This window comes from Callorhinus ursinus, unplaced genomic scaffold (genome assembly GCF_003265705.2).
Source record: "Callorhinus ursinus isolate GAN/ISIS: 27379988/994484 unplaced genomic scaffold, GSC_fseal_2.0 scaffold4, whole genome shotgun sequence".
NCBI classification, from domain to species: domain Eukaryota; kingdom Metazoa; phylum Chordata; class Mammalia; order Carnivora; family Otariidae; genus Callorhinus; species Callorhinus ursinus.
This window is the reverse complement of record NW_027397066.1, coordinates 20654306-20680378: the sequence shown is the minus strand read 5'-3', so window position 1 is coordinate 20680378 and position 26073 is coordinate 20654306. Positions and strand designations below refer to the sequence as shown.

General features: G+C 47.2%; 1 protein-coding gene and 1 long non-coding RNA gene across 5 annotated transcripts in view; one reads left to right on the top strand and one right to left on the bottom strand.

The window, feature by feature from the left end:
- Positions 1 to 1257: 1257 nt before the first annotated feature.
- Positions 1258 to 15543, bottom strand: LOC112835437 (uncharacterized). 2 transcript variants are annotated; one of them, XR_012377870.1, is made up of 3 exons: positions 15078 to 15543; positions 12697 to 12754; positions 1258 to 8242 (listed from the first exon to the last, which is right to left on the bottom strand). It is a non-coding gene; the product is annotated as an uncharacterized lncRNA (long non-coding RNA). The 2 variants fall into 2 exon arrangements; XR_003211231.2 differs by having other exon boundaries at positions 15133 to 15543.
- Positions 14337 to 26073, top strand: part of SEL1L3 (SEL1L family member 3) — a 100148-nt gene continuing 88411 nt past the window's right edge. The window contains exon 1 of one of the 3 annotated variants that reach the window (XM_025886929.2): positions 14337 to 14566. In XM_025886929.2, coding sequence (XP_025742714.1) covers positions 14402 to 14566 — 165 coding nt within the window. In that variant the 5' untranslated portion in view covers positions 14337 to 14401. The remainder of the gene's footprint in view (positions 14567 to 26073) is intronic. The other 2 variants (XM_025886927.2, XM_025886926.2) reach the window with 2 other exon arrangements.

Here is a 26073-nt window from a genome sequence, read left to right as displayed (position 1 = left end):
TTCGGTCATTGCCAAATGTCCCCTGGGGAGCAAAGTCACCCCCCCCCACTTTGAGCCACTATAATACAGGAGTTATAACGAATACACCTAGTGTAGAGGGTTTTGTGAAATAACAATAAGCATTGCCAACAATTTGAAGATTTACATAAAATTTTAAAAAATATTACACAGAATATGGCTAAAGGTCTTTCAACCTAAAATCAGCTTTCCTTCTCAAACTAGTTAGACACATAGCATATATATGAAAATGACCACACGCAAGCCTTCCTCAAAACTCCCAACGAAGGGACAGACCCTTTTCTGTTCGTTGAAGGGAGCTGAGCTTGTGATTCTGCAAGTCAACTTTTAAATTTTAAGTTTGAAATGCACAAACGGCTTTCCCATTCCTTTGCAGAGGAATAATTTAAAAAAAAAAAGGAACTGGTTGTTCAATCTCTGTGCTCTTGAGACCTTAAACATTTCTCTCCAGCTCAGTTTTGGTGGGGAGATGGGAAGGTATTAAAAGCTCTCATACAATCATTCGAATGCTTAACCGGACTCTGGAGGAATTAGAAAAGCTGTGTAAAATTTCCCAAGAGGGTGAAGTCTCTGACAGGGGTCCGATGCCCCCATCCTCTGCGGGGACAGTCACCACTGACTAGCTGGGCTCCTGTCGCCCAGCTGACTGAAGGTGCTTGGCTTGCAGCCTCTTTACCATGCTGTGTGTGAGTGACCTTGAAAATTGGCTAAATCTCCTAGGATCTCCACTGTCCTTTCTCTGAAAATAAAAATAAAAGCAGTGACTGAATCCCTTGTCCGAGTGTTGTGAAGTTTAATGAGATCACAGTTGGGGGACCCGGTGTTATCATTTGAAGAGTGTTACTTCTCACTTCCGAGGCTGCCAGGCTTTGTCGGTATTTTGCCTATTTTCTTTTTGTTAAATTGGTTAGGTAGGCAGATGTTTCTTTTATATAATTGGAGATGCAGGATTTAGAAATGTCACGGAAGTACCTGTTAACTACCCTAAATTTAAATCTGGTGAGTTGAGATTAGACCTACACAGTTTCAACTTATTTTGTGTACATAAAAAATAGATGAATTATGTAAACTTATTATATATACAAAATAAGTTTAAGCTTGCCTCTAATATATGTCATTGCTCTGTATATGTAATATATAGAACAGATTCAAACTATACATGTATGTATGTTATAGATACAGCAAATATCACTGAACAGATTTCACAGTATGAATAATAATAATAAAATACTGCCTAAAACATTGCTAATACCATGGCTTACACAATTTGAAAAGGCTTTTGGTATTTTAGCTTAGAAGGTATAGGCAATCTGCTGAAAATGTGAATGGAGTTAGAAGAATTTAGTTGGTGTGAATAACAGAAAGCTCTGGACCGAAGTCACTCCAGGCAGCTTGCCTGCTTATCTTGTGGAAGGAGAATTTATCTATAGCCCATGGAGCAATTCAAAGAGAGGGCTTGTCTTGTGTCCGGTCGTGTTTTGTGGTCTATGCTGCACAAGTAGGAGGATTAGGCAGGAAAATGTTGGTTCGTTTACATTAAAGCTAAAGACCTATCCCTGACTAATGTTGAAATGAACCAGATAGACTGGGGTTAGTCCAAGGGGGAAAGCAAATAATAATGGGAGATCAACATCCCTGAAACTGGAGCATGATTTTGGAACATTCCAGTGGCAGCAGCATGGGATGTTTGTCTTATGGAAGGAGGTGGGAGGAGAGGCCTGTGAGTTTTCAATCCTGACACTCAGAAGTGTGTGCCTTGGACCGTACGACTTTCCTCCCTGTCCAAACTGATACTAATAACCTCACATTTGTGTTGCTTGCAAAGCACATCCCCGGCCACCATTCCTTGAATCCTCAAGACAATCCTGGGACTGGCTGTCATCATTTTCAATGGATCGAGCTGGCTCAGGGGAATTTGCTCAAAGGCCCTCATTTGCAAACTGGTGGAGAACCAATTCTATCCCACACACCAAGTTGCTTCTCTTTAAGAAAGAAAGAGAGAGAGAAGGAAGGCAAGCAGACAAATGCTCTTTACAAAGAAGGTAAAATAAAATAAAAATTGAAAGCCATCAGGGTTCTAGGTGGAGTTTGGAATCAATAGAGTGTTTTTATTTGCTTCTAAAAAAAGTTTCTTAGGCTCGCCACCCTTCCCTTTTTTATCTTAATTTTCTGCCGGTGGCCTTGGGCTAAGGCGATCTTCCATTTAAAAAAAAAGTAAGAAGGCCTGTCTTGTTTTTCCACGGCTCTCTCCCACACTGAAACTTCCCATAGGTCAGTTGGCCGCATTTCCACGTTAGCTGTCGGGTGATGGTCGCCTGGCCATATGTACATGAACATGGCTTCTCCAAGGACCAGGTCTGTCCTCCTGCGTGGGTGGAGTCCACTTTACTAGTTTTAAGATGCAGTGAACAGAAGTCTGTTCCTGTAAGTGCCCGAGAGGGCTTGGCCCCCAAAGGCAGGAATCTCCTGGGGAGTATGAGGCTGCCCCACTCACCCCACAGCCAAGCTCACTGCCTCTGAGCAGCTGCGGCTTTTACTTCTTGCTGATTTGTTTTTCTTTTCTAATTCCCTAAGTTTTTTGTTTGTTTTTGCCCTCCACTGATCTGGCAGATACATTTCCACTTTCCAGAAAGGTGTTTAAGCCACTTGTGTTAAAGGTATTTTTTTTTTTAAATAATGTCCTGTCAACGATGCAAACAATGCACTGAGGATATAATTTCAGAAAATAAAATCAGAATCCGTTTAAACACAACTTACCAAATGTTATTGCTCATTGTTTGGCATTTGGTCTTTGCAATTTCATTTTATTTAGTGCCACTTTTGATGTTCTTGATTTGAAGTACTTCCTTTTATTTTTTAATTTTTATTTTAAGTGGGGTCCCCAGCCAATGCGGGGCTTGAACTCACAGCCTTGCGATCAAGAGTCGCATGCTTTTCCCAACTGAGCCAGCAAGACACCCTGATACTTCTTAACTTTTATTTTTATCTTGAAGGCAGTATTTTTTTTTTAAATGCACTCCATTTGACTTTCTCCTGCTAACACCCTTCCTCAAAATATACTGGATTTCTACATAATTCACCTCACTTTATGTGTCTGCCTGTTTGTCCCTCTATGTATCATCATTTATCTGATTAGCAAACGCTGCTTACTCTGGAAGGTGCTAGGACAGATCACCATAAGGATCTTAGCCCCCAGAAGATGTCTTTTGTTATGTGGTCACTGGTGGGTATCACATGGGATTGCCTCTTCAAAGTGAGACACATTCATCACTCAGCAATCCGCTGGTCCTTTTCTGGAGTAATTTTGTTCCCTCTCCACTTCACTCAGATTTGAGAGAGTTAATTATTTCATATGTTTGCAAAGCACATTGGGTTCCCTAGAGAAAGTGTGCCACATAAATATATATAAATGAATAATTAATTAAAGTTTAAGCAGATTACTTGGTGAGTTCTTCCTTAACTGCCCCATTTTCCTAACGAGGTGTTTTGAAGTTCCAATTTCCTTTGGTTTCTCGCCCCTCCTCGTTTCCAGCGTCTTCTCCTTCTTCTTCTTCTTAATTTCCTTCTGTTTAATTCTTTCCCCCCCTGTCCATTCTATCAGTGCCTACCATATTGTGGACACGCTGTCAATCAGAGTGATGTAGCGCCAGATCCACAGGTAAAAGCCTTCATTAACTTCAACGGGCGTCATAAGCTCCTCCGAACTCTAGGGCGAGATTAAGAATTCGATGATTCTAACGCGCTGTGAAAATGAGAAGCCAGGCTCATGAAAATGCTGAGCACGGTGTGGTGATCAGTAATCAAGAAAACCCTTGTTTACTAACCCCTTTTCCCTGATCTGTTTCAAGCGAAACAAGAGATTCCCTGATACTCTAGAAATCAATATAAATCAAATCAAATCCCTCCGACCATCCCGACTCTTCTCAAGGGCTAGCACAAAAACAAGGAGGTTGCGATTGAAGAGCGCGATTTGGAGGCTCGTTGGACTCTCTTTGAGGGAACAGCGGACTAATTTAGATCGCGTTTGAGGGAGGGACATAACTGCTTTATTGAATGTTGACGTCCAAATCCAAGTCGTTCTTTTACCAGCGATTAAGGGAAATTGGGGAACAGTTCACGTCCATCCTGCTAAACCCGACCCAGTTTGTTTACACTGTAGTCTTGCTTCAGAGCATAAGAGGTAAAATGAGCTGCTCTTCTCAATTAATAGCTGGAGAAAAAATTAGATTTCAAGTTCAACATAAGAGCTATTTATTCCAGAGCACCCCAGAAATGAAGAGGGGCTCCCTGTTACGCTGGAGGGAGGGGCTCTGGGGGCAGGAGTGCTGAAGAGAATTTTTTTTTTCCTTTCCCTCTTAAGAGTTTGAATTACTGTGCAATCTTGGATTTTCTAGTGACCTGTGTTAAAGCCCTGGGGCTAAAGCAGACCTATAATGGATCTATTTCTGAATTGTTCAGCAGCATTGGAGTTTAAAACAGCAGTTGTGGTCCATGCATATGATGAGGCCAGTGCTTCCTTCTTCATCCAAGAGGGCATTGGTCACAGCCCTTCACCAACCGCTCCAAGTACAGAGGAGAGCAATTTCTTCCTCAGCCCCCTCCAGAATTCTCCAAGGTAGCCAGTTCTATCCTGAGCAGAGACTGAAGTTGCTCTAAGGATCCGAGATACCAGGTCAGCGGAAGACCCTACCCTTGCCCCCAAATCTCCCTGTCCAGCTTTGCCTGCCCCAACCTTCCGTCCCACATTCCACGGTCAGAAATTCGAGTCCCTGGGTTCAGGCATCGCTTCACATCCAAATACCCCCAGGAGGTAGAACACATTCTCGTTATCAGTGATTAATAATTTAGTGTTCATTCAACAAACATTTGTTGTTTGTTGAATTTATTCATAACGTGAATTAATCAGAGTCAGGGAGTGAGGAGATGTGTTGGAGTTCGGTGTTGCCTTTCTACTGGTAGCCTGACCCCTCTGCCCCTCAGGAGGAGCAGCTGGAACACCAAGGGGCCGGATCGGACCCTCCAAGCTGCTTCCAGACCCAGCATTGCCTACCTCTCAGACAGTTCAGGGATGGGCACAGACCAGACAGTGGGGATGGACGGGGATGGTCTCTGGGCGTGAGGACGTTGGGGGAGAGAGCCTGAGACATAAGAGAATGAGCATAGAAACTCATCAGAGGGCTAGGGTCTTTGATTTGCTTTATATCAACCTGGACCTTTGGATCTGAGTTCTAGAGCTCAGCTCAGAGTCCGGTACGCAGTAGGTACCTAATGACATTGCATTAAAAAGTATAGGGAAAATGACAACACCTGTATATTAGTTTTCCAGGGCTGTTGAAATGACATGCCCCAAACTGGAACAGTAATTTGTTGTTTCACAGTTCGGGAAGGTAGAAGTCCAAAATCAAGGCACTGGCAAAGCCGTGCTCCCTCTGAAGCCACTAGACAAAGATCCTTCCTTTCCTCTTCCAGCTTCTGGGAGCCCCAGGTGCTCCTTGGCTTATGGTAACATAGCTCCAATCCCTGCCCCTGTCTTCATATGGCCTTCTTCCTTCTGTGTCTTCACATTGTCATCCCTCAGCGCATGTCTATGAGCAAATGTCCATCTTCTTGTAAGGACACTGGTCCTATTGGATCAAGGCCCTCCCCATGATCTCATCTTCACTTGACTACATCTGCAAAGACCCTATTTCTAAATAAATGTTTGCAGGCACCAGGGGTTAGGACTCACAACATATCTTTTTAGACAACACAATTCCGCCCATAACAGGATTATTTCACGGGATTCTACAGAAATTGTTGAGACAATGAACTGAAATACGGATGTGAAATGTCTTGGGGATTGGAAAGCATTTATGCAAAGGTGGGATAAGGAATTCAGCTGGGATTTGAGCCTGGTCCTTTCTGCTAACCTTTCGGCTACCCACAGAGCCGTTCACTAGGGGGACTCGGAAGTCCAGTTTAGGGGTGTGAAGACAAATGAGGGGAAGAGTATAGAAAATGAGGTCAAGGACTCAAGGATGAAATTCACTACCTTCCTAGGGTTGCCTGGGTTCCAAGTAAGGGAGGTGACCTCAAATACCCCATGTGCTAACCCAGTCTTCCCAGGACAGGACCAGCAGGCAGATAATGCCTGTTCACTGAGGTCACAATCGAGCGAATGGAAATCACTGATTTATAGTCAGCTGTATGTTTTTTATTATCATAGACTTGTAAGGTCACTTAATGAAGAAAAGCTTTAATAAGCAGCAGGAAGGCATTAAGCATTGCACTATTCAGAAGGCAGATATGGTTCCTGACCTCCCAGAGCATGGGTTCTAGAGGACAGACTGCCATGTATGTATTTTACATGTTTTTTTTTTTTTCCTTTCCCTTTTGGGGGGTTAGCACCAGGGAAGTGTTGCATTCTTAGGAACCACAAGTCTAATTTCCAATTCTGGGCTGAATAGTAATTTTTCCTGAAGGTTTGAATAAATCATCCAATCTGCTTCAGTTTCAACTATTTTCAGCATTTCTATTTTAATCATTAATTTTGGCTGCTTAGGACCCCGGAGACACTGAGCCCGTTTGTGACTTAATTTGGGATGGGAATGAGGCAGGAGGCAGAAGATGCGCTGAGAACCAAACAAGAGAAAATGGGCTTGAGCTACAGTCTGAAAGATTTGGGCCAGATGCAAGAACACTTTCTCGTTAGTGACAACTGTAATATTTGGTTTGTTCTAGCAAGGCAGATTATAGAATTTGCACAACTGTAATTTTGGTAAAGACAGGAGAGATTCTCATGTAAGGAAGATAGTTTAATTTTCATTCTGATTTGACCAAAAGGAGATGAGTCGGATGAACTACCCATTCAGGTAAATCATAACACTCAAGATAATAAGAAGGGCACACAATCCATCTTGCTCCCCTTTCTGCTTTGAATGCCAGGGAGCTTGAAGCTAACAATACCGTTCAGTTATAAAAGTAATATTAGCCTAGGGCACTGTTTCAGTTACCCATTGTGGTCAAAAAACTACCCCTAAACTTAGTGGTTCAAAACAACAATTTATTTTTACCTTTCATGGTTCAGCAAATTGACGGGACTCAGGTGGGCGGGTCTTGCTTGGGGAGTCTCAAGCAGTTTTAGTCGGACGGCGACAGGGTTGGAGTCATCTAGAGGCTTGACTGGGGTAAATGTTCAAGATGGTTTGCTCATTCACATGTCTGGCCCACATGATGGCCGGAATGGCTGGAGGCCAGCTGAGCATCTCTCTCCCGCCACAGGGCCAGCTTGGACTTTCTCAGAGCATGCTGGTGGTCACAACTGACAGGGCAGCTGGCTTCCCCCTCCCTGGGAGAAATAGTGGGGGAATCCCCTCCCCACTCCAGGGTTATTATGGACATGTGCTTCACAGGTGGGGTCATCTTTGGAGGCATGCCACCACAGGTATTTGTAAACCTTTTTCTATTTTTCATAATTTTAAAAAAGATTTATTTATTATTTTTTAGAGAGAGAGAGAGAGAATGGGTTGGGGGGCAGAGGGAGAGAGAGAAGAATCTCAAGGAGACTCCCCGCTGAGCACGGAACCTGAGGCAGGATGCAATCTCACGACCCTGAGATCATGACCTGAGTCAAAGTCAAGAGTCGGATGCTTAACCTCCTGAGCCACCCAGGCGCCCCTCTATTTTTCATAACCTTATAAGGGATTAATCTTTCTTTGTGTGCCGTTTTTGGAAGTAGACAAGTGTGAATAATACACAAAGAGTACTTTATTCTTGTCTAGGGCTTGACAAGCTGCCATGTGCCCTCACCCATGCTCCCTTGATGGCCTTCCTAACGCCACATCAATGGCCAGATTGGTGACTTTATCCCCAATTTAACAGAGGTGGAGACTGAGGTTCAAAAAGGATTTGTGACCTGCCCCAAATAACATAGCTAGGAAGTGGTGGGATGGCCCTAGACAGATGCTTTGACACAGTCGTGTGTGTCCTCAAGCTCCACGAGGCCCTGACTGACACCTAAGCTTCAAACCCAGGTGTGACTCCGCACCCCCCCACACACACCTCAGGACACCTGCTGCTTCTCCACCACCCGTTGTCACAGGAGGAGGGGAGTGTAGTGGTGGAAGCTGGAGTCCTTGAGCAAAGCTGCCTGAAACCAAACCGGCTTGGCCACCTCATGACTGTGGACCTGGGGTCTTTCAAAGGACTCCGTTCCTTCTTCTGTAGGATGAGGCTGCTTCTGCCCCTGTCATGAGGATTGAATGAATTAATGCCTCAAAGCAACACTTGATAAGAACTTTAAAAAGAAATCCCCCAGGGGCGCCTGGGTGGCTCAGTTGGTTAAGCGTCTGCCTTCGGCTCAGGTCATGATCCTGGGATCCAGGGATGGAGCCCCTCATCAGTGGGGAGCCTGCTTCTCTCTCTGCCAGCTGCCCCCCACTTGTGCTCTCTCTCTCTCTCTCTCTCTCTGACAAATAAATAAATAAATAAAATCTTAAAAAAAAAGAAAGAAAGAAAGAAAGAAATCTCCAGCCAAAAGCTGTAGAGATAAGTAGCTATTAAGAGAACCCTGGTCTGGCTTCTTCTTGTCTATAGGCTATTCTCAATTTTATACGGACCTTACTAAGTATCCATACATATACAGCTGATCTTGACATTTCATTTTACTTGATATTGTTTATTACCGGATAGACTAAAAGCCCTCAGTCAATGTTAATGCCTGCCTAAGGGTCGCGATGTCAGCTGCAGGATGCAGTTATAAAATACTCTCAGGACTTGTAGACACCACCCGGTTGCCCAAGGTCTCTTGGGTACTCTCTTTCTTCAATTATTTACACTCTCTCTCCCTAGGTGCCTAGTCGATATCCCTCCCAGCTCTCTCTCCCGAGCGGATCTGCACATTCACACCCAACTTCCCTCCACCTCTCCTTTTCACTCACATGTTCTTCTCAACACACTCACCCAAAGAGATCTTTCCAACTATGGACACATGCCCTTGACCTTCTGCATCCCAGGGTCCTTCCTTGCTTAGACCTTCGGTATACAGATTTTTCTGTGCTCACTGAGCCTAAAATATACCCCTATCATCCCAGATCCCCCAAGGTAGTATTTGCAACCACGCCCAGTGGGGCAGGGCGCAGACCTATATATGAGTGAGGAGGCTCTGGATACCTGGCTGCACCTTCTGGGCTCACAAGGCTCTCCACCAGTGGTCTGAGGGGGCCAGGGAGTGGACTTCCCCTCTTTCCAGGCCTGGTGGCAGCACAAACAGCCAGGATGCAGTCCAGGACACTTGTGATAGCTGCTCCTTAAGGGGGCAGATGCTCCTGACTTGAGAGGAGGCTTGGCTAAGGGAAGCTGCCTGCTTTTTCCCAGCTCAGGGTCGGGGGAGAATTGAGCTGAATAGGCACCTATTCAGAAGGGCAATGAGCCAAAAATAACTGGGAGCAACAGCATTTCATCTGACAGGCCCAGAAATAGAGCTCATTTTAGAGCACACCAAGGCTACAGTGTGGGTGATTCTGAGACCTTCAGCATTCCCACACGGGAATGCACAGAAAATGTCCCAGCTCACACAAGCACTTCCAACCCCTCTTTGCACAACTTCTCAAAGCATGGGTCCCATGGCCCCCAAGAAAGGAGTCTGCAGAGTCACAGAGACTTGAGGCTCAAAAGATGGGGTCTGGGGACCAGGAGATGAGGATGGTATCTGGTGGAATGTCCTAAGGAAGGAAGGAACAGGAGTAACTGGTAAATACGGAGGATTCAAAAAAGGAAGAACAGAGATAGGAACAGATTTAGGGAAGCCCAAAGCCTAGGCTTTCTCAATTTTTCATGAGAAAAATGGAAGTACTGAATGCTGAAAAAGGGTTTTTTGTTTTTTGTTTTTTGTTTTGCTGGATCCTGAAGGTCATCCTTGGCAGAAAAAAGGCCATGGTTTTCCAGTGGGGATGGGCAGCGTGTTGCCTGACGGCAATCTTCTCTTCTGTTTTTGTTTTCTTCTCTTCTATGTTGATGGAAAAGGCAAATGTCACAGTTCATTTATCGTTATTCCGCATATCTGAAGTGGCAGAAAGGAATGGAGGGAGTGGTAGTATACAGAATTCCAGAGAACCAAAAGCTGGGTGCTAACGGGAAGGAGACGGAAAAGGTGACACTGAATAGAGAAGGAAAAAAAGGCAGGGAGGTAATAAGGGAGCAAGACGGAAATGAAGGATGGAAAAGAAAAAAAATGAAAAAGGAAGATGATGAAGTCGATTTTATTGAGTGACTAGGGCTAAGAACTTTCTATGTACAAGGCATGGGGGCAGTGCCCGGGGCTGATTAAGAAACAAGCCCTGCTTTCAAGCAGCTTTCAACCCACTTGAGGAGAACAGGCCAACAAACCGACTAGAATAGGAAGCAGGATTAGCCAGTTGCCTCATGAGGTTGCAGGCGAGAGAGAAAGGACCCATTGCTTTTTGACCTGAGGTCATGAGGGAAGGCTCTCCAGAGCCTGTGGGATTTGCCTGGGCCCCAGAGGTTTATGTAGGAGGGCAGTGGGCAGAAGGAGATTTCCTCACTCCTATGTAGTACCTCCCTGCCCTCTCTTGTAACTCAGAGATCAGTCGTCTCTGCACGGCCAGATCTCTCTACCCGAGACATCCTCGGGACCTAGAAATGTGGTTTCCAAGGGCCCCTGCATGGGCTGTGACAGCCCGAAGTTAAGTTTCTACTGGTCCACAGCAAAATAAGACAATGACCCATCGGGAGTTTTTCCACAAACAAATTATATTCAGTTTAAAGGACTTTTCTTTTATTATGATAGTAGGTCTTTCCTAGTTTTTTGATGATAAAAATACCCTGTCTTTTGGACGAAATAATGTTGATAAAAGAGCATATTGGGGCGGGGAGTTGTTTGTTTTAAATATTTTTACTTGTGAAATGAATAGTTGGCCAACTGCATTGGTCCCTGAGATTTTACAGATTTTATTTTTTTTTAAAGAATATTTATTTATTTATTTATTTATTTATTTATTTGAGAGAAAGCATGAGCAGGGGGGAGGGGCAGAGGGAGAGGGACAAGCAGACTCCCTGATGAGCGCGGAGCCCAATGCGGGACTCGATCCCAGGACCTGGGGATCATGACCTGAGCCGAAGGCAGAGGCTTAACCGACTAAGCCACCCAGGCACCTGATTTTACAGATTTTAAACCATTTCAGCGTCTAAGAACTACTGGCCTCGATGCCATTCTGGGTCCACTGAGGCAAGCGCACTCAGTGAAGGTTGTTCTTTTTCCCTGGCAGCCCTGAACCAATCCCTCCAGGCCTCTGGTCGCTCCTCCCCGTAAGCCTTGTGGAGGGCGGCTGCTGCCCTCCTCGGGGACTCTGTCCTGTTCTGTGGAGTGGTTCCCTCACTGTCTCTCAGAGGGGATGGGACACACCGGTGCGCACGAAGGCAATAGTGAGCCATACCAGATGAATACAGCCCCCAGGCACCTTCACAGTTAGGTGGAGCACGAACACTTAATTCAAACAATAAATTGTAAAGGCGGGAAAGAACGCTATTTTCCCAAATGAACGGTCTTCTGTGATCAGACCACACCTTTCAAATTACTGATACAGACAGCTGGAGAGGAGGCAAGGGCAAAAACTGATTCTGGCTTCTGGATCAAAATGTCACAGACCACTGTGAATAGAAATCCTGACCTTCTCTCTTTCTGCCCCTCTCCAGTCCGGAATTGATCAGTCAATCCCACCACCCCCTGCCCTGGGCCACAGAGCAACCTGAATATCCCTTTCTGAGGACCAAATTATGTTATGGTTAGTCTTCTGCACGCCTGCCACTCCTCACGGAAAGGGACGCCTGCTCACCTCTGGATTCTAGAGCCTTGGGTGGTGCCTGACTCACAGGAGGAGCCCAAGAGAAGCCTAGTGAGTCAGAGATTTGATATACCAGGTGAAAAACAGCCCAATGCCCTATGGGGTGCCTCCACAGTGACTACAGTCAGGGAAATTCAAACTCACAGCCTTCTAAAACTTCAATTCCATGAGTCCTGATTACAAACAACCTGAGGAAACCATGTCGTTCCCTGAAGACCAACCGAGTCTGTGGGCAATGAAGGGGGAGAGAACTCCAGAGAAGCCCAGGAAGACAGGCGGAAATTCCAGAAATATTGTGAAGCCCCATCTTCTGGAACTGGCCAACAATTTTCCTTCCACATACATTAAAATGTATAGATTATACTTTGACCTGACTAAAATATATATATATATATATATATATATATATATATATATATATATATGACACAATCTGGGACAAAGCCACCAAACCTTTCATCCCCTTGGACACCCAATAGACTAAATGATTTTCCACATCACACAGGAGAATTTTAAGTGCTTTGGGTCTTCGGAAGTGGGACAGGGTGTTGGAGACATCTGTCAAACAAAGAAACCCTCAGGATGCTTTAATGGGGTGGCTACTGGATGACATGGGAGCAGAATGACCCTTTCTATAAGCCAGGATCTGGAAATGGGGTCTGTGGACCAGCAGCAGCATCCTCTGGAAACATGCTGGAAAGGCAGCTTTTCAAACCTCATCCGGGGCCAACTGAACCTGAAATTCTAGTGGGGTTGTCCCGCAAAGTGTGTTTTCATAAGTCCTCCCAGCGGTTCGGATGCAGGCTGAACTTTGAGAACCACTGATAGAAGGCATTACCTTGTGCTGAGTGACTCGAAGCCAAGAGCCTGACCCAGGGCCACAGCCCTCAGGTGACCTAAAAAAGAAAGGGATGACTCAGCTGAGTGGCTAAGTTGGCCGGGCTTGTACTGAGATGGCTGAAGGCATATCCAGGCACGACCCCCGGGCACCCCATCTTTACTGCCAGCTTCCCCTGCTGCCTGTTTGGACTTGACCTTCGGCGGTGGCACGTCCACAGGGCAAGGGCTGGGCAAGGGCCATATCCTTCCTCTCTCGCACGTGTTATTAGTTGCAATACGCACAAATCCACCAGGGCCAAAGAGAAGCTTCTGAGAACTTTCGAAGGTGGGCTAACTGTCTCAGCAGCAGCTAGGGGCCCAAGCAGTTGTCTGAACAGCCCCGCGCTTCCCAGAGCACCAGCTTGGCCGCAAGCTGGAGGTCTCACGGTCCAGCCGCGGTCCAGCCGCGCCCCTTGGCCTGGCGGCAGGACTCCTAACCGCGAACAGCCAGTCCCAACCCGGGTCCCCCAAGACCGAGGGTGGGCCTGATTTATTTTTTAAAAAAGTGTTTGTGCACTTCACGAGCCTCACCCTTTCATTTAGAGCTCAGTCCAATTGCACTGACCTAATTAATTCATTTTCTTTTCGGTCCCAAGTGGAAGCCAGGGCACAGGACGGCAAATCCAATGCAAACCCTCTTTGGGCGCCAATACTCTGGACAATTAAAACAAAGAGCGGCGGGAGCGGCGGCAGCGGCGGCGGCGGCGGCGGCGGCGGCGGCGGCGGCGGCGGCACCGCACAAACCCTCGGGAAACATCCAGAACGTGCCGCGTACCAGCCGGCAGGGCGGGGCGCAACCTGGGTTAAAAATGTGCCCGCAGGGAGGCGGCCCCACCCCTGCAGGTGGACAGGTGGAGGTTGGCCGGGGTCAAAATCCATCCTTAAAGGACCAGAAGCTGGGCCGCTGCGTGGCGCAACTGCAGGGGGCACACTCGCCCCGCGCCCAGCGGGAATGGCGCCCTCGCCCAAAAAGCGACGAAACAAAACCCATTGCGCCGTCGGGAACTGGGTTGCGGGACCCGCAGGAGGAGTGGGTGGGAGCGGGAGAAGGCGGGAGGGGCGACTGGAACGAGAAGGGGAAGGAGGGGAGGGAAGGAAAAGACTGGGAGAAAAGGCAGAAAGTGGAAGAAAGAGGGGGTGAGGAAAAGAAAGGCGCGAGTGGGAGACGGGGGAGAGAGAAAAGGGGAAACGGAGGGAGGGGAGAGAGGGCTCGCGGACAGGAAGAGCGACGAAGGGGGGGCGGGGGAGGAGAGCGAAGAAAGGGAAAAGGGGGGGCGGGCCGGGAGCCGAGGGAACCGGGCGGGGGGCGGCGGCCAAGGGGCGGGACCGGGGTCAGTCCCCACCTGCGGGGGCCGCCCCGGGAGGTGGTAGCCGGGGTCGGGGTGGGGGGGCAGCTGCGGGGAGGCGGGCTGGGCGGCAAGGCAGAGGGGAGGGAGGGGACGGGCACTGGGAGGCGGGGAGGAGCCGGCTCTCGGCTGGGGCTGCGGGGGCGGCGACGGCGGGAGCGGCAGTGGCGGCGGCGGCGGGTCCGGCGGCGGCGGCGGCAGGTGGCCCCGCGCGCGGCGGCCGGCCCGGCCGGGGGCGGGGAGGAAGGTGGCGCCTCGGGCGGGGGCCGGTCCCTGCACCAGGTGACCTGCTCTGGCCCGGATCCGGGCGGCCTCGCTATGCAGCGGCGCCGCGCGGGGCTCGGGTGGCCGCGGCAGCAGCAGCAACAACCCCCGCCGCCCGCGGTCTGTCCCCGGGCCGCAGCCATGGCCCCCCCGAGCGGCGGCGTTCCCCCGGGCCTCGGCGGCCGCCCTGCCTGCGCTCTGCTCCTGTTCTGCTACCTGGTGAGCGCCGGACCCTGCCCGGGTCCTCCCCCCTATCCGCGCGGGGCCCCGGGGACGCGGGCGGGGGCGGTCGGGGACCTCCGCCTCTCCGGGCGGTACGGCGCTGCTAGTTTGCTCGCTTCCTGGCCGCTGCGCCCCTGGCGCGCCGGCACCTGGGATGGGGGACCCGGGGCGCCGAGAGGGGTGCGTGGACCGGACTTGCGGCGCGGCGCTCTCGCTCGTGTCTGTCCCTCTCCCCCCGAGACGCGCTCCAGACCCGGCTGAGGTGCCCCCTCGAGACCCCCTCCAGTCCCCCGCTCCACCTGGAGCCTCGCCAGCCGCGTTTCCTCCCCACCCGCCGCGCGCGGCTCTCCAGCCCCCTCCCTCCCGGTCCTGGGCTTCCCTCACAGTCTCGCAGCTCCTTGTCTTCCCGTGCCCAACTTCGCCTCTCTGTCTCTCTGTGTCTCTCTCTCTCTGTCTCTCTCTGTCTCTCTCTGTCTCTCTCTCTCGGCGAACGCCGCCCGCCTCGAACCTCCGTTTAGTTTCCGCCGGGTCCTCATGGCCCGGACCGTTTTCTGCCAACGCACCCGCGACGAACCCTCGCGTTTCCAGCGCTCTTCAACTCCTCCGTGGTCACTCCAGCCAAGTTGCGGATGCCAGAAAGAAATCGAGTTCTTTGTAACACGCTTACCGCCAGAGTGGTGACTTTAGCTGCGTCTTGAACATTGTCATTTCAGAGAACACGCTTGGCTTAGGCACGTCAGTTTACCATTTGCACTCTTCTTGGCTTCGGTTTCAGTCATCTACTAAATGGCAGTAACCTATTTTTCAAAACCAGCTCACTTAAAATACCAGAATAATTTAAACACTCAGAACAAGGTGGGGGAATATTCCTCAGTTCCTTTGATGGCCTTCTTTCTTCTGCTTTGAATTCTCCCAAACAATAATAAATTTAACTGAAGGCGACACCCTTCCTGTCCAGCCTACCTTATGTTCCAGGATCCTGCAGAAAGCTTGGGTTACCTCGCCATATATTACTGTAAATAAGTGAAATCGAAAATGCTGAATCATGAAACTGATGTAATAGGAAATTCACAGAATGCTTAAAATTGAGCAGTGTCATTGTCCAGAATTGTTCTCATTTATATAGTATCGCTATTATTTGGAGTCTTTCTTCGTAGAGGCTAAAAACTGTTTAGGAGAGAGACATTGTCAGGCATTAGGATTTGATTCCAAGGAAATTGCCACCCAGCCCAAGTTTCTTTTAACACTCTTTACTTCTCAGCTGTTGCATTTCTTGAAGCAAGAGGGTGTAAAAATGCAAATTGTAATTCTGCTTTAGCGTCTACCTGTTGAGCAATCCATGCTTTTCCTCCTATTTTAAAGTTAACTAGTACCAAATTTCATGGTTGGATTTACCTGATATCTTCAGAAGAAGTTGTCAGTTAACATGCATGGGTTGTTTTTTTTTTTTTTCTTTCCACCCAAGATGTATTATTATTTAATATTTGTGCCACAGGGTTTCAGCACACAGGCTCATAAATATAACTGCCAAAACAAATGACAGGGTTTCAGTTTAAACAGATGATCACCGTCCACAAGGCACTGGTTACCCACAGAGGCAGAAATGATGTAGTAGAATAGTGTGTGAAACATTAATATACAGGTGGTCTGGAAAGTTCCATGCGGAAATCCGAAGACCTGGCAAGGAGAGACCACTTCTTGACGGTTCTGAGAAATCTGAGTAACAGGAGAAAGCTTAAAGGCCTAGTGGTCTACGGGAACAGAGGCAGATGAGGGAGCAAGTAGAAAAGTTCTTTTGGGACCAAGGGGGATTTAAGGGACCACGTCACAGAGAGGGGACAGAGATGCTGTGCGCAGAGCAGAGTTAGAGAGTGAAGTGGTGAGGTCAGGGCTCTGAAGAGAGAGATTTATAGAAAATACTGTAATGTGGGAACTAACCAGAGCACGACTGAGTGTCTTGGCAGATGGGGAAGGATTGGATTTTGGAACCACCGTGAAGAGGGAAATGTCAGTGCTTCCTGACTCTGTGTGATTCCTTCAGATGGGCTTCAGAGAGGCTACTGTACAGAAAAGGCTTAGTAAGCAAGCAAACCATTTTGCAACTGAACGAGACTCTTTTGTCAAGTCCAGGAGAGCAAAAGTGTGATTTGGGAGATGGGCTTCACCTTTTGTTCTAAAGGTCTAGCCATTTCCATAGGATTCTGCTCTAGAGGTATGTGCTATCTGAGCCTCTGGTGAAAGGTGGGGCTTCCTGACCTTGGAGAAATTCACTGTGCAAGGTGGGGAACATCTGCCTGAAGCACGAGATACAGAAAACGACAGAGGGAAAAAAAGGCATAATTGTGTCCATTCTCCTCGTCAAGGAATACTGCCTAGAGGAAGTGATTGGTCAGGGGAGACGAGGCGGGCAGGTGGAGAGTAGATGTGGAGCAGAATAGCTAGGGAGGATCTCAGGAACATGTAGACCCTAGAGGGAGAAAGCTAGCCCATAATTTGGAAAACATAAGTAATAATGATAGCTTGTGTTGTTTATATACATTATCCAGTATATTTTTTAAAGATTTATTTATTTATTTGAGAGAGCACGCGTGAGCAGGGGGGAGAGGCAGAGGGAGAAGGAGAGAATCCTCAAGCAGACTCCCCATTGAACGTGGAGCCCTATGCAGGGCTCAACGTGGGGCTCGATTCTAGGACCCTGAGATCATGACCTGAGCCGAAATCAAGAGTCGGACCCTTAACCAACTGAGCCAACCTGTCGCCCCTGCATTCTCCAGTGTTAATTTTAACGACAACCTTGTGAAGTAAGAGCTGTTATGATCCTCATTCGGATGAGGTAACTAAGACTCAGAGAGGTTAAGTAAGTTGCCCTGGGCCACACAGGTAGTCCAAGATAGAAACCCAAGTCTGTCTACTTCCAGAAACCCAGTTCTTAGGCATGCTAACCTACTGCTTTCTGCATTTTGCTGCTTTGTGCTTGGTCCTCTCATACATAGATGCATGGGTCATTAGCAAAGCTCTCACAATTAGCAGCCACCGTGCAATTGGCCAGGATGTGAGGTCATGTCTAAAGTAGCCTAAAATATACAAAGCAGGAAGCACAGGCTGCAGAATAGAAGCAGGATGTTAACAAGAAAAAAAAAAAAAAAAAAGAATAGGTGACACCAGAAAAATATTTGCCATGGAGAGGTGAAAGATAGGGTCTCTCTCTCTCTCTCGTCCAGAGGCAGCTGGTGGAGGTTAGCACTTAGCGTTTGTATGAACGTGTGTCCAGGTGTAGAGCGACTGTGCCTTGGAATGCGTTCCAAAGCCAAGTTGTCTGTGATTTGGGGGCCGATTCCCACTGTGCTATCCCCACCTATGCTTGTTCGCAAGGACTGGAGGTTGAGAGTGGTTTTCTGAACAGATGCCTTTAAGCCCCTGCCCTCATGGGGAGCATGCTTCCCAGAGCCAGGGTCCTGAGGCACCGGGCGCCTTTCTTCCCCATTGGCTGGGACAGAGTAACCTTCAGTGGCAGCCCAAGAGCAGCACTGTGACTGTAACTAGGATACTGCCAAAGCGTGAATAATTGTGACGAGGCCTGAAAGATAAGTCACGGAACGATGCCAAGCAGATTTCTGAAAAGATGATCCCTGGTTCCAGTGGCTGCCAGAAAATTCTAAGGTCACCAAAGGTCAAGAGGCAGAGAGCCTCCGCAGAGAGGGTGAGGGCTTGGAAAGGAAAAGGTAACAGAATCGCTTCTGCTGAGGTCCCCGGTGCCGAGTGGTGTGGTCTGGGCTGGACTTGCCAACAGACCCCCTTGCCATTCTCGTACGTAATTACCTCGTACCTTCCTCCGGACTTGGCCAGACCAGCTGAGGCTGTCCCAGCCCCATCTGTGACGGTGGCACTTGTGGAAGGCATTTCTGTCCTTTCCGAACGCTGGTCTCGAATGTATAATTTTTTCTTCAGTGGGAAAAGCACATATCACAATGGCTGGTATTGATGTCAGCTGTAAAGCTGAAATATTCAGAGTGGACATTTGCACTTGTTAGACAACCAGAGGACAAAGACATAAATGGGCTTTAGTGGCACAGATGCATGTGGGGATGGTTAGCAGATCTATGGTGGCTGTGACAGAATTCTCCATCAGTGGCCACAGACCATCGGTCATCCCTCTAGTAGTAGTCCTGAACTCCTTACTCTGTCTAACACAGGACCTAGGAAGATCAAAACAAGGTATGGAGACTCTCCATCATCTTGCTTGTGCAAGAGCGAAAATGGATATTTGAAATGCAGAGCTCACCTTCAGACTTCACGTCAGCCGATAGAAGCCACAGTCACCCTGACCAGAGCTCCTAAAATCCCCCAAGCCATGGTGTTTGCCTCTTGCTTTCTATACCTTCTATTCCTCTTGGCAAAAGTGTGGGAGTCATGAATCGGCTGAAGGAAGCAGGTGGAGGAAAGGTGGACAAGACATAAAGAACTCAGGCAGTTCACAAAGATGGATAGACTCGAATAGACCGTAAATAGCCTCTTATTTGTCAGACGTCCTCATCCAAAGAAGGGCTTAACTGAGTTGGGGAGTTGGCTCAACGCGGTGTGTAGGTTTGTGGGTAAGGTGATGCCTACCCTCCCCAGGTACAAGGTGTAAGGACCTGGTAGGATCTTAGCCCCCATCCCCCGCTCCCTCCCGCACATTCAAGATGAGAGTGAACAAAGTCTCAGCTTTCCCCCACCTGTGGCCAGGAAGTGGGACAGGTGTAGAGGTCAGCTGGTGAGTCGAGGGCCTCATTTTGGGAGTTTCTGGAAGGCAAGAGGGACACCATCACTGACTGTGGAGTCAGATGGGAATTTGAATTTTGGTTCTATTTTTGAGGAGCTGGTTGACCTTGGACAAGTGACTCCCCCTCTCTGAATCCGTTCCATTTTCTCCGCTGTGTCCCTCCCAGAGCTGTTGTGAAGATTAGATTTGAAGGGAGACGTTCTATGACGTTCTTTTTGAGAGGATGAGGTTAGAAGTGAGTGAGAAGAGGGACTTGCTGCATCTGTCCCAATGCCCAGCTCATAGTTATTCAATGAAATGAAACCAAACCAAACCTTGGTTACCCTCATGATTTAAGTTAAAAAAGAAATAGCATATCAAACAGTATTAAAGAGAGCAGGGGAGCCAATACAACTGGGAGTATTGCTCACTGTTGCGATGGTGTTTCTCTAGCCAGCTCTCAGGTTTGGGAAGGCATATGGGTCAACTGTGAAGTATTGACCCAAGGCACATCTCGATTTTGGAGTCCATACTGACATTACTGCCCATTCTGCTTAATTGCATGCTTTGTTGACATAAACAGGATTTTTGCTTATTAATAGTCAGCAGAAATTGGAAAAGTAGACCTCTTAAGCCAATACAGTGACTTTTTGACCAATGGAAGGTTTGATCCGGCCAGTTTGGAGAGAAAGGACTCATGAGCAAGGTTTCCTTAGGTGACTGATGGGGTGGAATGGGCAGGAATGAGAAAAACAGACATTCAGTAATTGTTTGCATATTACATGAACCCACCACATACACGTGTTAGTGTAAAATTTCCCACGACAAGACGTGAATGATTTAAGACGCTTCAGTCTCTCGGTCCCTTCCTTAAATAGCAAGTTGTCCACATAGAGAAAAGAGCCAAGTTTTCTCAGCTTTTTGGAACAGGGAGGGTTATTTGAATAGAATTTCTTCTTATTGATCTTGCTTAAAGGCATCAGACGCAGTCATCCTAAAAGAAGCCTAGACAGAATTGATAGATTTTTTTTTTCCATCCGGAAGATACATAAATGCATCTCGACCCCCCAGTCTGAATTGAACGCATTTTGATCTCCAGTTTGGGGTCTTTTCTCATGAACACGACATCAACTGACCCATTTCTTTCTTTAAAAAAAAATGTATAATACACAATTAGACAAATGTGAGGGAATCTGTTCTGAGACTGTGTGTGACATTGTCAAATTTGACTTTGATTAAGGCTTACTTCTGGTGTAAACAGATGTTTGAGGGCTCGGGCATCTTTCAGAGCCCAGCTCCATTGTGTGCAGAGCAGATCAGTAGCTTCTGAGGTGGAACATCTATGTGGTTGTCTAAATGGCATAATTTGAGGGGCACCGAAATGCCCCCACTCACCCCCCAAATCTTGCTCATAGCTGCAGTGCGTTTGAGCTTTGCTTTTAAGACATTATTTCCCCCAGACTGGCATAGAAATGCAGATATGTGACATTACTGTAGTCCTTTTTCATTATCACATTAACACGGATGAACTTGCCAGACGAACAGGAGTCCAACAGGGGGTAGAGGGAGAGGACATTGAAAATGTTTAATTCGTATTTTTGTTGTGGAGGAATGGAAAGTTCTAGAAGACAGTGCGGTTGTCTGAAAGGTCTGGAGGGAGTTCATAGCTGAGAGAAGTCCACCCTAAATGGGTAAGGTAGGTTCCAGAGCGTCACCTTCCCTGACCTCACAGTCTCCACGTCAGCTGCGACCCCCCCAGGGGCCCAGTGAAAAGCCAAAGGGTAAGGGTTCTTCCCAAGGAGATTAATGAGGCTTGATGGAAAAAGAGAAGTGGAGAGGGTCCCCATCACAAAAGGACTTGTGAATGTCAGAAAAGGGTGCCAGGGACTCCAGGATTGGATCAACTCCTCCAGTTTGTAATGCAGGTGTCCCTGGGAGCTGTGACCTGAGGTAGACCACAGAGGCTCCCGGCAGAAAGGCTCATGCCCAAGATTTTACTTCAGCAGGAAACACGTATCCAAAATCCTACTGTGTGCCAAGTTCCATTTGAGAAGCCAGGGACATAACAACGAACAAGACATGGACTCTGACCTCATAATTTCTAAGCAAAGGAACGACTAGGTAATTTTTCACTTCCGTTAATGCAACCTGGCATGTGAAAATACCTATGAAGGTTGGACACGTGTCATGCCGATAGCCGAAACTCTTCAAGTTAATTGCCTTATTTTCCTGGCAGGAAACAGCTCATAACCATACACATGACTTGAGCCAGGAAATCAGCTTCAGCTTAATCAATATTTAGAGTGTGATGTGTTGCTAATTGGTGTTGGTTTTGTACATAACAGAGTTAGCCCTCCTCATGGCATAGCCGCTGCCCACTGGGTGACCTTCAATCCACAAGATGCCAGCTTCCTACATTGCATAGGTGTCCAAAAGACTGAAGACCTCCATGCCTTCTTGAGGGATTTAGACCATGCCCCTAAGGCCACCTACAGTGATTTTGAGGTCCCTTTTGGGGGCCAGCACACCCCCATCGTATTGCCCATCCCTGACATTGTTCCTCTCCTGTACTCATGCTTCTCCCACTTCTCAAGTTCATCTTACTCAGTCCATGAAATTTTTCTGCGCCCACAGCCTCGCTCTAACTTCTCATCCCACCTAGGTTTCTACTGAAAGAAACAATAGCAGATGTCAACACCGCCACCAAGGAACCTTAGCAAAATAACAAATCAAGCGCCATCAACCACACGTCTATGAAATTATGCCTAATTGGGTAATTCATCTCATTTCTCCCATAGGATCATTCCTTTGGAAAGCATATTTTCTGTCATGTTGTGTTTTCCAAACCTCTAAATCTAGAATAAAAGCTCGATAATCTAGAACAGTAGTCGGCAAGCTATGGCCCATGGGCGCAACCAGCTGCCTGTTTTTGCAGAGTTGAGCTGGACCACAGCCGCGCTCCTTCGCTTACGAACTTAGTTGTCTGTGGCCACTTTCTTGATACCACAGCAGAGCTAAGTAGTTCTTCACGGACACCAAGTGGCCTGCAAAACCTAAAATACTTACCATATGGCCCTTTTTTTACAGGAGAAGTCTACTAACTTCAAATCCGGAGTAGCACCATCCAGTAGACATATAACGTAAGCCACAAATACAAGCCACATGTGTACTTTCAGATTTTCTAATAGCTACATTTAAAAAAGTAACAGGCGAGGGCGCCTGGGTGGCTCAGTTGGTTAAGCGTCTGCCTTCGGCTCAGGTCATGATCCCAGGGTCCTGGGATCAAGTCCCGCATCGGGCTCCCTGCTCCTTGGGAGCCTGCTTCTCCCTCTGCCTCTCTCTCTCTCTCTCTCTCTCTCTCTGTCTCTCATGAATAAATAAATAAAATCCTTAAAAAATAATAAAAACAATAAAAAGTAACAGGTGAAATTAATTTTAGTAATATATTTTATTTAACTCACCCTATCTCAATATGATCATTTCAACATGTAATCGGAATAAGAAATATTAATGAGATAGTTTGCTTTTTTTTTTAAATTGTCTTTGGAATCCAGTGTATATTGTACACTCACAGCAATTTGGACCAGCCCCATTACCAGCACTTCATAGGACTCGTGGCTCCTGTATCAGATAGCACCCACCTAGAACCTGTAAACCTTGGATTTACTTTTCCTGCACTTGAGGCTTTGAAGTAGGTGAAAATAAAAAAAAAATCTCCATCTGCATGTATACAGATTTCCTTTAAAGCCGAGTTTTGATGGAAGGGCCTGGAGGGAAAACACAGTCAGGTGTCCTATACCTTCTTCGTTCTCATCTGTTACCTCTGATCTCAGCAATGATGAGCCTGATGTCATGGGTCATCAAGCGAAGCTGAAGCCAGCTTCAGCACGCTGTGCTTCTTAATGTGGGAAAGTGGACTGATGCATGTTTAGCACTAAGAAGTAAAGTAATGAACATTACTACTAACTGCACTTTGCAGTGAAATCACATAACCTTTCCCCCAGAATTCTGTTTAAAAGAAGTATTAACTTGGAGCCTCGCGTCAGTGATAAAAACATGATTTTAAAAAAATACTGAAGGGGCACCTGGGTGCCTCAGTCGTTAAGCGTCTGCCTTCGGCTCAGGTCGTGATCCCGGGGTCCTGGGATCGAGCCCCGCATCGGGCTCCCTGCTCCGCGGGAAGCCTGCTTCTCCCTCTCCCACTCTCCCTGCTTGTGTTCCCGCTCTCGCTGTGTCTCTCTCTGTCATGTAAATAAATAAAAATCTTAAAAAAAATTTTTTTTAAATATTGAAGTGGGAGAAGAGGGTTGGGTTTTTTTTTTTTAAGGTATACATAAACGGAACGAGGAAGCGGTTTTAAGTCATTCTTGGAGAAAGAACACAAGGTGATATTCAGTATATCACAGCATGTCCTGGACTCTGCTCTCTGTTGCCTCACTAACTGGGCAAATGTGGAATTGAGTGATGGTGGGCATGAGGGGCAGTTGGAATGAGGGGTGCCCACCTCTCTGTCTTTGGCTGGCCTCCGCGGGGGGCTCATCGGCTGGATTCGCATCTTGAGAAGGGGGCTGCATCTTGGCACATCTGGCTGAATGAACAAACCGCCGCTTATGGACAAATGCTGCGGCTATCTCTATTCACAAGAAAGCAGAATTCCGCCTGGCCAACTCTTTATAGTCTCGCTGTTGTGCGCTGCGGGCTGGAGAACGTGGGAAAGGGAGGGAAAGCAAGGGGCCGGGCTCCTGGGCTTGCCTCTGGGAAGCCACCAGCTGGGTGATGTCGGAGGACATCCCCTCTCAGTGATCATTGCCTTGTTGGAAGAATGGGGTGGGCTGGCTCATCACCAAGGTCTCGTCTGCTCTAAGAGCAGCTACTTCTAATTATAAGATTATTTTTATGTTTGTTTTCCCCCCTGTAATTTGGAAGTATAAATGAGAGCATGAAACAATTAAGCCTCTCACTGCGGGGGCAGACAATTTGGACTGTACCGACCTCTTTACATATTTCTTCCCACAGTTTTCCCATGACTAATCAAAAGCAATGGCCAGCCCTTCTCACTCCGCCACTTGGAGAAGCTACATTTTTTTATTTTCATCTTTAGGACAGTGGCTTTTCTCTCCATCCCCCGCTCTCCCCCCCCAACTCCGTTTTTTTTTTTTTCAATATTCATGTAGTACAAAATTCAAAAGATAAATAAGGATATATAGCACATGTCTCTCTCTTAGCCTGTCTCTTGGTCACCTCATCCTTCTCCATGTGAGCAACCAGTGCTCTGTGTATTCAAGCAAATGTGTATCTATTTTTCCTTTTCTTAAAAAAAAACTCAAATGGTACTTCTGAACCTTGTTTAAAAAAGAAAAAACTTCAAACTTTGAAGATGATTTCATTATCTGTCCATGAAGCTCTTCCTTGTTTTAATAGCTGTCTAGCACTCCAGGAGTGGATGTCCTATCATTTACTGAACCAACTCTGTCTTGATAGGCATTTAGTTCTGCATCCTTTGCTGTTACAAACAGTGCTGCAGTGCAAGCCCGTACGTACATCATTTTGCACAAATTTGAGTATATGAGTAGGATAAAATCCTAGAGGAGGAATTACTGGCCCAGAGGGTGGGTGCAGTTATATTTTTGATGGATACTGCCTGACCGCCATCCACAGAGATCACTTTCCTCAGCAGGACATAAGAGGCCAGTCCGGCCAGGACAGAGTGTTATCAGGCTTTTTGATCTCTATGAACCTAGTAAGTTCAAACTGATCTCTTCATTGTGGTTTCAACTTGCCTTTCTCTGACTGTCGGTGGGAATTTACTTATTGATGAACTCTATCGTTTGCTCATTTTTCTTGATTGTCAGCTTTGTTTCTAATTGACGATCGGTGCTTTCAAATGAAACACTGTTCCCTTTTCCAGAAACTTTCACTGATTCTTCACTGTCGGTAGAATGAAAGTCCACATTCCTTGGGCTGGGGGATTCAGTGTCCTTCAGAGCTAGGACCCAGCCTTTTTTTTTCAACCTCATATCCTCATGTCTTTTTGTGTCTTTACCCCTGTTCTGTTCTCTGGTCAAACCAATCTGCCCTCTCTCTAGTACATCTGTGTTGCTCCTGCTTAAGCTATTCACACCACTTGTATGGTCTTCCCTGTTCCTCTCTACCTAAAGAACTTCTCTTCTCCCCTCCCAGCCCAGCTGAAATATCATTCCTTCCATGAAGGCTATTCTAGACGCCCCCCAGTAGAATGACCCTCACCTGGGACTGTACTCCTTTAGGACTTGCTTATAGTTTGACTGGAGCCCTGATCACGTCCTGCCTGGTGTTACTGCTCTTTGTAAACACAATTCCCTGATACCCAGCTTTGTGTCTTAGCCCCTTCTGCGTCTCCTGCAACCCTCAGCCAGAAGTGAAGAAAGGGATCCTTATATCTTCCCTCTTTGGAAAACTGACCTTTTTCTTTAAACTTGTAAAAATATTCACAGTATAAAGTTTACCATTTTCACCACTTCTAAGTGTACAGTTTTGGGACGTTAAGTACATTCATATTGTGGTGTAACCATCACCACGTCCATCTCCAGAATTATTTTCCTCTTGTAAAACTGCAACTCTATGCCCATTAAACAATAAATCCCCATGATCACCTTCCCCCCACCCCCAACCCCGATCCCTGGCAACCACCATCCTCCCTTCTGTCTCTATGCATCTGACTGCTCCAGGTTCTTCATATAAGTAGAATCATACAGTATTTATTCCTTGTGCCTGGCTTATTTCA